Consider the following 13,946-nt stretch of genomic DNA (forward strand, 5'->3'; position numbering starts at 1 on the left):
TTTGAGCATTTCCTTGGTGATTTGTTAAATTTTGTTGGCTATTATTGAATGCAGTTGTATTATGTTTACTGTTTGTCTTAGTTTGTGTGCTTGTTTGTTTGTCCGGTGTGTCGAAATATCTTTGTTATTGTTGTTCTTGTTGGATGAAGAAAGGCAGTTACGTTCTATGTAGTACTAGGTAAACAAATAATTTTGGCTAACAATTTAACAAACACACTTTTGCACATTTTTCCCCACAAATTTCTAACAATTTTTATAAAGTTTGGTTGACGTATTCTGCTAATGTTACGCCAACGACAACAAACAACAATAGTTATTTGTTGTTTTTTTTTATCTTGTAGTCAAATTAAATTTAACCGGTCATCAGCTGACATTGGCGCGCGCGCGATGAAAATAAGTTTAATTGTCGGTGTGTCGGCTTGCAAGTGCAGTTGTATTTACACCTTATGGTCGACCCTGCGCTTTGCATGGCATAAGAGGCTGTAAATGTACAAAAAAAAAATAAACAAAAAAAAAACAAACATTGCATTAGTTTTGAATTACCAGCACATATCCCTAAGGACGAACAAATCGAATCGTTCTTAAATTCGTTTTATAAAAATACTAATTTTGATTTTAGTCTAACAAATATATTTCTTTATATTTGTTACCTAAAGCAACTTAAATATTGCGAAAATGCATTCAAAATAACCACAAACAGTATTTTGCGGTATATTTGCTTGATTTGAAACGGTCACACTAAAGCCGAAAGGGCCTGTCTCATACATTTGACCATTGATTTTCATGAAACCATGGATGCGCACAAATAATGCAGAAGTTATTTGTAAATTGTTTAAGCAATATTGCAAGCAGTTAGTCCAGCAATTAACGCACTATGTCTATGGGACTTTGACAAAGATTCACCATGTGGTAGCCACACGACACAGCAGCAGCCGCCGACTTTGCTGTCGTAATGTGAAGGAAGGCTCTCAAAATTAGGCCAATTAGTGCGTATACTTCTTGCCCGTACATAGATATATTGAGGGACAGAGCAAAAATAGTTCATGTGCGTTTTTTTTTTATAAACAAGATGGTCACACAAACTAAAAACTGTGTTTGTACGTGATTTTTTATTTTATTGCTCTTTTAATGCTTTCGGCACGCAAAAGCTTCTTTTCAGCAACCGCAAGACTACAGGGTGCGCAACTGCTAACTGTTTGAATTTAGCCATATTTCTTTACACTGCCAACGCATCATTTAATTAATTTCGCCTCTGATTTTTGAAATAAAACTTGAACTGTAACTTACTGTTAGTTTTGGTTTTTAATTTGGTTTTTTTTTGTTGTACCTTTCGACAATTTTGCACACACATTCCTCACCTACGCCTCATTTTTCATTGCTCACTTACACACACGCGCGCACAGACACAGTTACACATACACTAGCGCTTGGCCAATTTCTGCAGTTGGGAGGTGTATGCATGCGATTAAACACTTATTAGTTTGCGGCGTGCTTTTGCTGGTTTTTGTGTTTGCTTCTTATGTAAAAACTTAGGCAAACACTATTTCAGTATTTAAGCGATTCGCCATTAAAATGTTTTGCAAAGCCAAACGTACGCAAGAGAGCACGAGAAAAATGGAGCGACTTTTTCCCCTGCCTTGCAAACACACACACACGCACAAATTGAACACTGCGTCATAATGTGGCCGTACCAAAATACTACAGAAATACTACCCAGTTCGCAAAATCATCATTAACAAAATATATACTAAACTAAAATATACCAATATACAAAAATAATTAGCCGGTACTTTGTTTTACAATGGGCAAAACGCTTTAAACAATCTGCTAACGCTTGATAGCACTATTGATTCGTTTCTATTTTATTTTATTCTCACATACTATCACGATGTTATTTATGGAGTTTTGTTTAGGGCAACATCTGTACATTGCATATGCTAGCAACATACACTCACGCAACCAGCTTCAAATGTCACAAAAGATATTTACCACTTATATTCTAATTTTATCTGATCTACACAATTATATAAAATAGCAAGCAATTATTTATTGTAAGAAACAAATTCTATATACAAGTACAAAAAGTCTGCAATGTAGTACTCCTCACCAGTGTGACCGAATTTACTAATTTATTATTCGTGTTGCTCGGGAGCTATCGATGAGACAGTTTCCGCAGTTTTCTATCGCTTCTAAATATATTCGATTTCTGACCTCACATAACGATGTCGGATTATAACATACATAGTTAATAATAAGTGCTCTAATGACGCAAAACTTTTGTTTTTTTTTTATTAAATATATACTACAGCGATATCAGTCACAATTTTCCCCGATCCCTTAAAGCTGCGATACGAATCTACTTTTAAGAACAGTCAAAAGCATATCGTTCGATAGCAAAATACCAAAATGCACTTATTATTCGATAAATTATTGCAATAAAAAAGCGCCAATTTTGGCCGTACTATTAAAACCAAAACCAAGTAGCACGTGCAATTGTTTGGCACGCTATCGGTTTTTATTTTTGGTTTACTCTTGTTGAATAATATGGGACGAATTAAAGAAAAACAATCCAAGGCGGTAAGTTTAAAATATTTATATAGATTAATAGCAACTTTGAAATCGATCCCACTTACAGCCTTCCCTGTCGGAATCACACACCGACTACGATTATGCAGCTACTGCTGCCACCAGTAGCGATGATGGTTTTGATGAACCAAACCGAGTCCCAGTACATAAACGTAAAGTGCTGCTGAGCAATGGCGAAGCAAAAAAGAAAAAATTCAAGCACGCAGAGTCGAACGTTAAGCCACCGACATTGGAAGAAATCAAGGAGATTCGCGACACACGCAATCTCTTTCATTCAAATCTGTTCAAGCTGCAGGTGAAGGAGATGCTGGAGGAGCTCCATCTCAAGCCCAAATACAGCAGTTACATTGAAACATGGTTAGAGACGTTTACGATTGCAGTGCAGGAATTAAAGGACGGATTGCTGGACACCTGCGAATTGGAGGTGCCACTGCATCTGCACAAAAAATCTTTTAATTTTCAATTCTTGACGCCAACGTCGGAGCCAAAGCTAATTGGCGCTGCGGCCACGGGCACATTGCTGGGCCCCAAGATTGTGGTAGATGTGGCGCTGGAAATGCCCGCTGCATGCTTCCGGCAGGACGATTATCGCAATTTAATTTACGATCAAAAGCGTGCCCTCTATCTGGCCACGGTGGCCAGCAAAATAAAGCAAAAACCAGCCTTTAAAGCAGATCAGTTCGCCTACAACTACCATGCAAATAATCCGCTAAAACCAGTGCTGGAACTGACACCCGCCGCCAAGTTGGGTAAATATTTGTTGTTGCGCGTGTATATTACAGCGCAGACGGAGATTTTTAAGTTGAGCCGCTTTTTACCATGGATTAACAACATTCGGCCCTCTGTCTTCGGAGATAAGTGGAATGAAGCGGAAGCGTTACCCGCTACTCAGCACTACAATGCCAATGTGCTGTTCGATCTGACGCTAGCTGAGAATCAAAAGCTCTTACTTAGCACGTTCACTGGACGCCGTAACTTTCAGGAGGGCTTGCTGCTGCTTAAAGTATGGCTGCGCCAACGCCAGCTTGATGTTGGCTTCAGCGGCTTTAGTGCACACATTCTTGCCGCGTACATTGCTTACCTAAAACAGCAGCGTTTGCTTCACCAGTCAAGCAGCAGCTACCAGATTGCCCGCACCGTATGGAATCAGCTAGCTAACAGTGATTGGACACAAGGCATAACTCTATCTCAACATCAACCGTACCAGCTAAGCACCCTGGCCGGCTACTATGATGTATGCTTCATGGATGTCACCGGCTATTACAATCTGTGCGCTAATCTGCCCCTTGCGGTCTATAAAGCCGTTTGTGCGGAGGCAAAGTTGGCCGTCGAATTGCTAAATGACGTAAAAGTCAATTGTTTTTCGCACATTTTCATGCAAAGATCACCGCTCTACACCCGCATGGACAACATACTCAAGTGAGTGGCGCAGTTGCGCAATTGCTGAAAACTTATAAAATCAAAATCTTTCATTGCATCAATGGTCTTCCCTGATCTGAGCTATGTTTCTATATATTTCTATATATATATGCCTATGAATTCGTACAAAATATCCAATTACAATATTTCCCAAATTATGGGTTTATTAAATGCAAATCATGTTTGCTAATTTCATATTTTTATACGCTCCTAAAAAATATCTCCGAAAACTAATAGACTTCAATATCATATAGCTCACATCGTTTGTAAATCGGTATTGTACGAAAAGCCTGATGATATACCTACGTATTCCGTTTTCACGTTTGTAATTTCAAAAAATGCACTCTTTAATCTAAGAAATAATATAGTCAGAAAATGGTAAATATCCATTTCTACTTTTCGCACAGAATCACAAATCCGGCCAGCGTAGATCAGCTACTTCAGCTACATGTCCAGCCGCATGTCAAATACGACTATGCCAACTATGCCCACCCGCAGCTGCTTAAATTGCTAACAGAGTAAGTTGTTTCTAGCACCTGTTCAAAATGAGAAATAATGCTTTGACTTATTCCTGTGTAGCTTACTACAGAAGGGTTTGGGACAACGCGTGCACGCCATTCTCCCACTTGAAGTACCGTGTAGTCCCTGGACCGTGGACACCAAGGCGCCAGTCATTGGACGTTCCCTGACGCTAGGCCTCATACTCGATCCGGAGCATGCACACGAAGTGTTGGATAAGGGACCAGCAACTAATGAAGATGCGAGCGGTGCCGCGGAATTTCGCAAATTTTGGGGCAATAAATCCAATTTGCGTCGTTTTCAGGATGGCAGCATTACGGAGGCTGTCGTCTGGGCCACTGCAACAGACGCGCCCAGCCAAAAGCGCTTGATAGTGCGCCAGATAGTCTTGTATTTGCTAGAGCATCAGCTTCAGCTGGAGCCCAGTGAAGTGCAGTACATTGCCGGCAACCTTGATGTTGTATACTCTCTAACGCCTTCCTTTAAGGTGGCCAAGCTGCAAACCAAACTGAAAATTCAGCAGGAAACTGACGCCGAGGCACTCACACCCAACGTCATACACTGCTACGATGCGCTGGCACGCCAACTACACAGTCTTGAGGAGCTGCCGCTCGACATTGTGTCAATATCTGGGATTTCACCCGTTTTTCGCTATTCTGAACCACAGCCATTGCTGCCACAGGCACGTCTGGTGGCAGATCGCATCCATGCCAGTCAAGTGCTGCGTGTAATCATTCAGCTGGGACCGAGTGGGAAGTGGCCCAGTGATCTGGGCGCACTGCGGAGCCTAAAAACCGCCTTCCTTATACAAATTGGGCAACAGCTCAAGGAGCAGCATCATCTTCACTGGCATCTCTGCAAAGATGGTTTGCTGGTACTTAAACAAGGCTACTGCTTTCTCTTGGAGCTTGCACATACTAAGGAGCTGGCGCTGCTGAAGCAACAGCAAACTGAACGTGGTGTGACCACCTATGTGGACAATCCAGCTAGTCGCGAACTGGAGCGACGTCACTACATACTGCCCAGAGTCAGTGGTGCTCTTCATGCGTTGCATCAATTGCATGGCGCGTTTGGGCCCACAGTGCTCATTGCAAAGCGCTGGCTGGCTTCACAGCTGCTGGACGACGGTCTGTGGCCGTCCATAGCGACGGAGCTGCTTGTGGCGCATCTCTTCCAGCAACGACAGACGCCACACACTACTGTCTCCCCACAAACTGGTTTCATACGCTTCCTTCAACTGCTCGCCCACAGCGACTGGAGCAGCGAACTGTTTCTGCTTAATTTCAACAACAGCTGGACAGGTCAGTCCCAAAACCCTCCGCTATAATCCATATCTCATCTTATTCGCATTTTTTCAGAGCAACAAATTACAGATTTGGAGCACAGTTATCGCAGCGAACGGGACAGCTATCCATCATTGTGTTTGGCTACCGCCTACGATCAGCAGCATGCCGGTCGTTTGTGGACTAGCAATAACAGCCCCAGCAAGCCAGTTCTGGGCCGTGTCACTCTGTTGGCCAGACATGCGCTGCAACTTATAGAGTCGAGCCTGTTATCTCCTAAGCTAGCATTTGTACGACCCGCACAACTGTTTATGGCATCCGCCGATGGTTATGATTTGGTCATACAGCTCAAACCGGATCTGCTGTCCAATACGCTCTGCTACGATCTGGGTTCGCCATTTTTGCCTTTCAGTCAACGCAATTTTCGATTGTCGCTAGCGGGCAGTGATCAGCTCGCCAAGATCGTGCAGCAACTGAGGGTGAGAAACATTTTTTAGCTCATGCTCATTAGCTGGTTTAATCAACTGATTCCTGATTCTACAGGATGCCTACTCCGAATATGCTGCTTTCTTTTACAATCCCCATGGTGGCAAGGAGTTGGCCATTGTGTGGAGGCCCGCCTCTGAATTCGCACCCAAACCTTTCAAGGTCAATGAGCTGCAGGCGTGCACGCCCTGTTTTGGTGGTAAAGTCCAAGTTGAGAGGGATACATTAATCGAGGATTTTAAGCTCCTGCTCAAAGACTTTTATTTGCGCGTTTGCACGCCCGAGCAACTGAAGCGTGAGCAGCGCGAGCACAATAAACCCAAACGTTATTTCAATGGCCAAGGCGAATCAGAACCTGAAAAGCCGCAAAAGAAAAAGAAAAAGGCCTCGACGATTCCGACTAATGCAAAGAAACGTCTGATGAAAAGTAAATCGATGAACGCTTTATGTTAGTATGTAATTACTAGACTCGGAAGACTTGGGGGGGACATAAAATACATAGTAGAGATTAAAATGTAAATAAAAGTTTTGATTTGTCATTGCTGTCTTGAATGGTCGACGCTGGCTTCCGAGGATTACAGCTTCGGATCAAAATGTTTTTGCTGCTGCTCTTTCTCCAATTGCCTTTTTTTCGCTTGCAACTCTTCGTAAAGCTCATTAGGCACAGTAACCTGCGGCATCAAACATGTGGATTTGCTACGATGGTGGCGTAAACGTTCAGGCGATGCAAGCCTGACGCGGCGTGATAGTGGTTTTGGTAGAGAATGCCCACAGGCGCATAGCTCCTCCTGCGTATGGCTGCAAGCATCGGAGCAAGAGCTATCATTTGATCGATGTTTTTTAAAAATTTCCCTGCGTTTCTTTGTTGGACCCGTTTGGGATGCCCGCGAAGTGGTATATGGTCTTGTCTCCGTGTTACTCGCCATTGTTGCTGAATGTGATCTTGGCTCCGTGTTGCAGGCCTGTGATGTAGTATTTGTGCATGTCTGACAACTACAATTCTTTCTATCTGGAGATCGATGCGGGTTATCACCAGAGTTTTGCTTCGGAAGTGCACTGGTTGATGTTGCGATGCTGTAACATATAGGGTATGGTGAAGAGGATTTGGACTGCTTGGACCAAGACAGTTGCTTAGATACATTCGCGACAACTCGCGGTAGCGTCTTCTCCATATCTATGTCAACGCCAGGGAAAGTAATCTGGGTAGGCTGTTGCTGGCTGTGCGGGACTAGACCTTGTAGTGCAGAAAATTGCGTTGCTGGCGCGGAACCACTGTTAAAGTGACTGCCAAAGGCTTGAGCATTCAATTGATTGAGAATGGGAGGGATCTGAGCATGGGAACCCAATCGATTGTAACTCAAATGACGTATATCCTCGATACGCCTTACATCTTGTTGGATAAGAATGAACATCTCATTGCCCACAACAATGGGAACTAAAAATGGAAGAATCCAGAAATGCAGCTTTCCGAAAGATTACATAAAAAATGAAAAGCTCACTTTGCACCACGGGCGCTGCCTCCTCGGACACTTGCAGCAGTCTCGTGACTGTAGTATTCTCCATTCTTTGGTTAAAAAATTTTTTTTTAAATACAAAGAGACAGGAATTTTGTATTATATTCTGTTTTTAAAATTATGTTGCGTTAATTTCTAACTATCTACATATGTGTACATAAAATAAAAAGAGTGCTTTGAATGGAGAACTTACATTTTTCAACGGGAATAGAAATAAATTAAGAATCTTATATTCTAACAAAAAGTTTATTATTTGGTAAAAAGTATATGACTTATTCTTCAACTATTTCTTATTTACCAAAAGTTTACAAACCAGAAGTCAATTTTAATAATAAAAGAATCTTTAGATTTTAGTGTGAACTACATATAGACATTGAATGTTCATGCTTTAAGTAGACTAATTTACTCAACTAACGTATAGCTAACTGCGAATGGACTCATCTTTTAAATTTGAAGTGACTACGCCAGGGGTAAGAATATCCTTCTCTTTGTTTCCAAAATCGGGATACAATTTCGCTGTTTGACCCAGTGGCGTGCAAAGGCGTCCAGAGAAATCCAAGCGCTTGTTTGATTGGCTGCGTTCTGCCATGCTAATCATGTCCAGCAACGAGCTGCAAACGAGTTAATGGGAGTTTTCATTTGTAAACGTAATAAAAGAGTTAATATTTGACCACCTACCGCTGCCCAGAGCTAGACATGCGTCGCTTGCTAGCCTTTAAAATGCTGCTGGAACTGTTGCTGGCGCTGCTTGTGGGCTCAAGGCGTTCGGGTGACAGGGGCGATTCTGTATAGGAACGCAAGTGGGAAGCACCCGGCTCCAATTTGCTGCTAACATCACCATAGGCCGCTCGCAGGCTTTGCAGACTCTCTAGTAGATTCTTGTGATGTGGTGTTTGGGCGTTTAGTTGAATTAGTTGCTCCAGTTCCCTGTAGAATAGTCTGTACTGATCCTTTGTTTTGCCTACCTTTGGGCTGCAGTTAAATTAAGTTTGAGAAACAACTATAATATATTTTATAATAGTGAGAGAGTAATCTGCTTCCAAGTCAGTTTTTCCAACCACCTATGTGTTTTCATACAACAGTTTTGGCGGATTTATAAAGACAACTTTCAAATTAAGCAAGCATTGCACACAGATTGAATCATAAACATCTGTCTTTCCTTATAGTCTTCATTTTCTATCCAAACATTTTTAACTACAATTGCCAAAGTCTAGTGTGGCGACAATAAGTTGAATGCTATCTACTTACCGCGCGTTATTTGTAGTATTAAAGGGTAGCATGTCGCCTCGAGAGGCGCTCTTGTACAGCTCGTGGATTTGCTGCTGGCAGCGCACTTCGTCCTGCTTGTCCATATCCTCCTTGACTATCAAATGCAAAAAGTGTGGCAGCCAGTTCAATTGGCGTTGCAAATTGAACAGAATTGTCACATTCGTGGTTCTAGGAAAGTAACGCGGTAGTCGCCTCCAAAGATGTTCACCCTGTGAACATTTACCCTTGGGCTTCGTCTTCAGAGGCACCATTCGCGACATCTTAAACAGCTGGCCTAATTCGGGTATGCGATAGTCGGAAACACGTCCACCAGGTCCATCACTAATTGACGGCGCTTCGTCCATTGCAGAGCGGGCTATGGATAGGGAGTGCACAAAGATTTCGCCGCCACGAGCCGACAGCATGTGGCTGGTTGTCTTGGTGCCCGTTTTGCGGGGCACCTCCAACAGCACAGAGCGTCCGTTCAATAGAAAGTTGATCAGGCAAGAACTGGGACGTGAGGTCACGTCCACGGGTGTAACATTATACTGTCCGACACACGGCTGCAGATCAGAAGAGCCACAGCCACGCGGCGTGCACCATTTAAGTGTAACTGTTTCGTAAGTAGTCCCTGGCTTTATACTTGTGGTTAAAGTAAAATCCGGTCCGCAGACTCTTGTATGCGCAGCGCGTTCATGCAATATTTCTACATCATAATTAGCGCTTGAATTGGCATTCTGTTCCTCTTTCATGGGTATGTTGGTCACCGTGGTGCTGGCCAGATCGTAATGGCCCATAATAAGATGCAAGAGTTTATCCGAGATGTCTGGTGCGTTTACTGTGTGTATTTCGACGTCCAGGAGTGGCGAGATTTCGAGTAGATTCCGATTGGTCACCAAGGATTCGACTCCTAATGGCACAATATTCAATATGACCAGATGGCAATGATCTATCTGCAGACCCTTTTTGCTGGGCGGTGCAACCAATGCATTTTGCTGTACCAATACCGTATTAAAGATGTCTTCTAAGCCTAAGGAACGTTAAAAAGTTAAATACATGCTTTAGAAGTTCATTTGCTCCAGTCTTACTTTTCATGCTCGTATTATCCCGCGCCGATGTGATGCAGATGACACGTCCCTTGTTGGGGATTTGTTTGCAACCGACTTGGGTTGCCAACAGCTGCTCATCCGTTGGCTCTGCCAGGGCCTCGATAGCAGCTCGCAGTCCATGTATGACCGAGTAGTCTGATGATTGTGGAATACTGCGCGATGGTACGCTTACCATCATCATGGCATTGGAGACATGCGACATATTTTGAGTGCTGGGGCTCCAGGTGTTGACTATGTGTGCCGCCGTATCGGAGACAATAAATCGCACATGCTTTTTCCCCGGAAACAGATCCCAAACAATGCGACAATATTCAATGGAAGACTCAACGGCACAGGTCCACAAACTTTTGCTCAGCTGTGTGCCGACGACCATGGAACTGTTACCGGAAGCCGGTGTCTCCTGCACCGGTTTCCCCTTCAGGTAGTCCATTGATATATATTGCTCGCTGGAAATGCTGAAATAGCGAGTGTGATCCAACACAAATATCGTTTTTTGGTTACGTTCAAACATTTTACGCCAGATTTTAGAATTCTGCAATGTTCAAATTAAAGGAAAAACTCGAGAACTGTTTGTTGACAACAGGTGTTGCATTAGAGATGGGCTACATTTGCATCTGTCGGCACATTCACCGTGACCGCAGAAAGCGACTACATTATCGCATTAACAGTTAACAGTTACTGTGGGAATTGTATATCGTTTATTTTTATATCGCATCACGACATAAAAAAATAATCTACAACTTTGTCTAAACTCACCATGACAATATAACATTAAAAATCATACACAAAATATAAACTTATCGGTCCAATCAAGCTCCCTGCACTGTGGAATTTATTTCATTGTTAATAATTGTTATAATATGAAGTCAATCTGTCCACCCTACTTAACAATTGATCAAATTCTATCGATTCATCGCAAAATATATCATAAGTAATATATATCTATGCGTTTCTTACATCACTACTAGAATCACGTTGTCGAATGTGGGTTTGAAAAGAAAAACGCTCCTACAATTTATTTTTAGGATATTTCGTGCTTTTATTGTGACAAAATTACGTTTTGAGTGGGTGTCAACATTGTCAACACGAATAACATAGCAACATGTCGTGGTTATTGGGTAGAAATCGTCAGCAGCCAACGGAGCTTGCCGGTGGAGCAGATGGAGCTGATAATCCAGAGGGCAAAACTGCCGGTGAGCGTGGTGGCGACACGCAGCTTACAAGGGCCGAGCGCAAGGCCATGGAGGCGTATCGGTTTGATTCGTCAGCGCTGGAGCGAGCCGCGGACGCCGCCAAAACATTGGAACGTTCAAGTAAGTGTTCAATCAGAATGCATAAATTTCATCAACGTTTGCGCGCATTGCATAACCGATGTCACAATGCTGTTTGATGCAGCGTGTGTGCGTGTATATATATATATATATTTGTATATGTGTTACTTGATACAGAACATGCGCGGGAAGCATTGGAGTTGTCCAAGATGCAGGAGAGCACACGACAGCAAGAATATAACACCAAAGTGAAAGAATATGAGGCGCACATAGAGCAGGCCAAGGTGGAACAGAAGCGTATCGATCACGAGGAGCGACGCAAGACGCTTATTGAGGAGACCAAACAGCAGCAGCAGCGTGCACAATACCAAGATCAATTGTCGCGCAAGCGATACGAAGATCAACTGGTGCAGCAACAGCGTGTCCAGGAGGAGAATCTGCGCAAACAGGAGGAGAGCGTGCAGCGCCAGGAGGCAATGCGGCGTCAGACTATTGAGCATGAGATTGAAATGAAGGAGAAGAATCGTCTTAAGCTGCTGGAGCATGAGCTGCGTGCCAAGGCGCGTGTGGATCGCGAGAATCGCGATATCAATCTGGAGAAGATTCGTCTGAAAGCACAAGAGCATCGTACAACAGTACTGGAGGGTATACGGTAAGCTCTCCTTGCATATGAAAGGCATGTTGAAGTGTCATTAATCGCATTTATTACTTGTTAGCACTGCTGGCTCAGTGATTGGTGCCGGCGCCGAGGCCATGTTGACCGACTGGGATAAGGTACTGACTGCTGCCGGTGGATTGTCGCTGCTGGCATTGGGTGTGTACAGTGCAAAGGGCGCAACTGGCGTTGTTTCGCGCTACGTTGAGGCACGCATTGGCAAACCAACGCTTGTGGGTGAAACTTCGCGTTTTGCGTTCCTCGACGCACTGAAGCATCCACTTAACTACATTAAGCGATTGCGCGCCAAGCCCGCTGATGCTCTACAGGGCGTTGTATTGAATCCCAAACTGGAAGAGCGATTGCGCGACATTGCGATTGCCACAAAAAACACGCGCATCAATCGTGGCCTCTATCGTAACGTTCTGATGCATGGGCCGCCTGGTACGGGCAAGACAATGTTTGCCAAAAAGCTAGCCGAGCATTCTGGCATGGATTTCGCTATTATGACCGGAGGTGATGTAGCGCCCATGGGTAAGGAGGGTGTCACAGCCATACACAAGGTATTCGACTGGTCGCAGACCTCAAGGCGTGGCCTTTTGCTCTTTGTTGACGAAGCGGATGCTTTTCTGCGCAAGCGTTCGTCGGAAAAGATTTCGGAGGATTTGCGTGCAGCGCTGAATGCATTTTTGTATAGAACTTCCGAACAGAATCCCAAGTTTATGCTTGTGCTGGCATCAAATACGCCGGAACAGTTTGATTATGCAATCAATGACCGTCTCGACGAGATGGTTGAATTTACGTTGCCCGGTCTTGAGGAACGAGAGCGTCTGCTCCGCCTCTACTTCGACAAATATGTACTACAGCCAGCTGCAGCAGGCGCCAAGTAAGTGCAAGCTTAATTCTGCCAAGCAGCTCAGTTGCTAAAAAATTGCTTTTAGACGTTTTAAACTGGACACATTTGACTACGGAAAGACGTGCGTTAAAATGGCGGCGTTATGCGAGGGCATGTCGGGTCGTGAGATATCCAAGCTGGGCGTCGCCTGGCAAGCTGCTGTGTACGCCTCCGAGGACGGTCTGCTTACAGAAAAGATGGTGCTGGATAGATGCACTGATGCTGTTCAGCAGCACAAACAAAAGGTAAGTGCCAACGATAGCCAAAAATGAGTCCGAAAATAATTTATTTTACTTTCGTGCAGATGGCCTGGTTATCAGAGCAGGAGCGCGCCGATCACAAATCCATAACTGGAACTTCGGGAGCCGCTAAACCACCGCTAACACTCACTGCCAATAAACTGTGAGTTGGAACTGCTGGATCTATCTGTTGACTAGCATTCAAAATTTGTTTAGTTTTAAAAATGGACTATGAATAAGTGTAAAACGCGAAACGTTTTTTCTGGTCATTGGACCCTTTAGTATGTATATACATTGCACTGTGTGTGTGTACACATGCATTTACTATTGTACAAAAACATTGAGTCTTGCTGGGATTAGACATACAATTAAGTTTTACCTACTGATAATTGTATCGTAATATAGCATTGCATCTTAATAGTTAATTGTACAAAGTATCAGAGCTGTTGCATTTGCAAGTTAAAGCTTTGTATGTAGTTTTTTAAATTAATGCCAATTGCTAAGAACAGCAATTTTCAATTGGTCGCGCCTACACTGTGAGAGATTTATATTAAACTTCTCGTTGGCGCTGCCACAAGTTTGACTAATATGGCAAGTGATTTCCACACATGTATGCAAATGATTCATTTTAAATAAAAAGCAAATTGTTAATGGAATTAACCAATTGGTTGTTGGTTTATTTGTCGGAAAGAGATATATGAAATTTACCAGTTGCAGTGTCG

General features: G+C 43.4%; 4 protein-coding genes across 5 annotated transcripts; 2 read left to right on the top strand and 2 right to left on the bottom strand.

Annotated features, from left to right (window-relative positions):
- The first annotated feature begins 2,503 nt into the window (after window positions 1-2,503).
- On the top strand, window positions 2,504-6,764 carry LOC115770955 (nucleolar protein 6). Its single transcript, XM_030716423.1, has 6 exons — window positions 2,504-2,577; window positions 2,636-4,005; window positions 4,413-4,523; window positions 4,585-5,825; window positions 5,883-6,286; window positions 6,351-6,764. The coding sequence occupies exons 1-6, from the start codon at window positions 2,545-2,547 to the stop codon at window positions 6,744-6,746; spliced, it is 3,555 nt and encodes a 1,184-aa protein (XP_030572283.1). The 5' UTR covers window positions 2,504-2,544; the 3' UTR covers window positions 6,747-6,764.
- A 3-nt stretch (window positions 6,765-6,767) lies between these two features.
- On the bottom strand, window positions 6,768-7,929 carry LOC115770963. Its single transcript, XM_030716433.1, has 2 exons — window positions 7,793-7,929; window positions 6,768-7,728 (listed from the first exon to the last, which is right to left on the bottom strand). The coding sequence occupies exons 1-2, from the start codon at window positions 7,854-7,856 to the stop codon at window positions 6,869-6,871; spliced, it is 924 nt and encodes a 307-aa protein (XP_030572293.1). The 5' UTR covers window positions 7,857-7,929; the 3' UTR covers window positions 6,768-6,868.
- Window positions 7,930-8,006: 77 nt separating this feature from the next.
- Window positions 8,007-11,035, bottom strand: LOC115770958 (protein asunder). Of its 2 annotated transcripts, XM_030716427.1 has the most exons (5): window positions 10,921-11,035; window positions 10,144-10,842; window positions 9,056-10,085; window positions 8,486-8,779; window positions 8,007-8,418 (listed from the first exon to the last, which is right to left on the bottom strand). In XM_030716427.1, exons 2-5 carry the CDS (start codon window positions 10,673-10,675, stop codon window positions 8,229-8,231), a joined length of 2,046 nt encoding a protein of 681 aa, XP_030572287.1. In that variant the 5' UTR covers window positions 10,676-10,842; window positions 10,921-11,035; the 3' UTR covers window positions 8,007-8,228. The 2 variants fall into 2 exon arrangements, with proteins under 2 accessions (XP_030572287.1, XP_030572288.1); XM_030716428.1 differs by lacking the exon at window positions 8,007-8,418 and having other exon boundaries at window positions 8,701-9,001.
- A 108-nt stretch (window positions 11,036-11,143) lies between these two features.
- On the top strand, window positions 11,144-13,854 carry LOC115770960 (ATPase family AAA domain-containing protein 3A homolog). Its single transcript, XM_030716429.1, has 5 exons — window positions 11,144-11,477; window positions 11,613-12,087; window positions 12,152-12,976; window positions 13,032-13,230; window positions 13,290-13,854. The coding sequence occupies exons 1-5, from the start codon at window positions 11,267-11,269 to the stop codon at window positions 13,389-13,391; spliced, it is 1,812 nt and encodes a 603-aa protein (XP_030572289.1). The 5' UTR covers window positions 11,144-11,266; the 3' UTR covers window positions 13,392-13,854.
- The last annotated feature ends 92 nt before the right edge of the window (window positions 13,855-13,946 follow it).

Source organism: Drosophila novamexicana, unplaced genomic scaffold (assembly GCF_003285875.2).
Source record: "Drosophila novamexicana strain 15010-1031.04,08,12 unplaced genomic scaffold, DnovRS2.1 tig00004560-arrow-pilon, whole genome shotgun sequence".
Lineage (NCBI taxonomy): Eukaryota > Metazoa > Arthropoda > Insecta > Diptera > Drosophilidae > Drosophila > Drosophila novamexicana.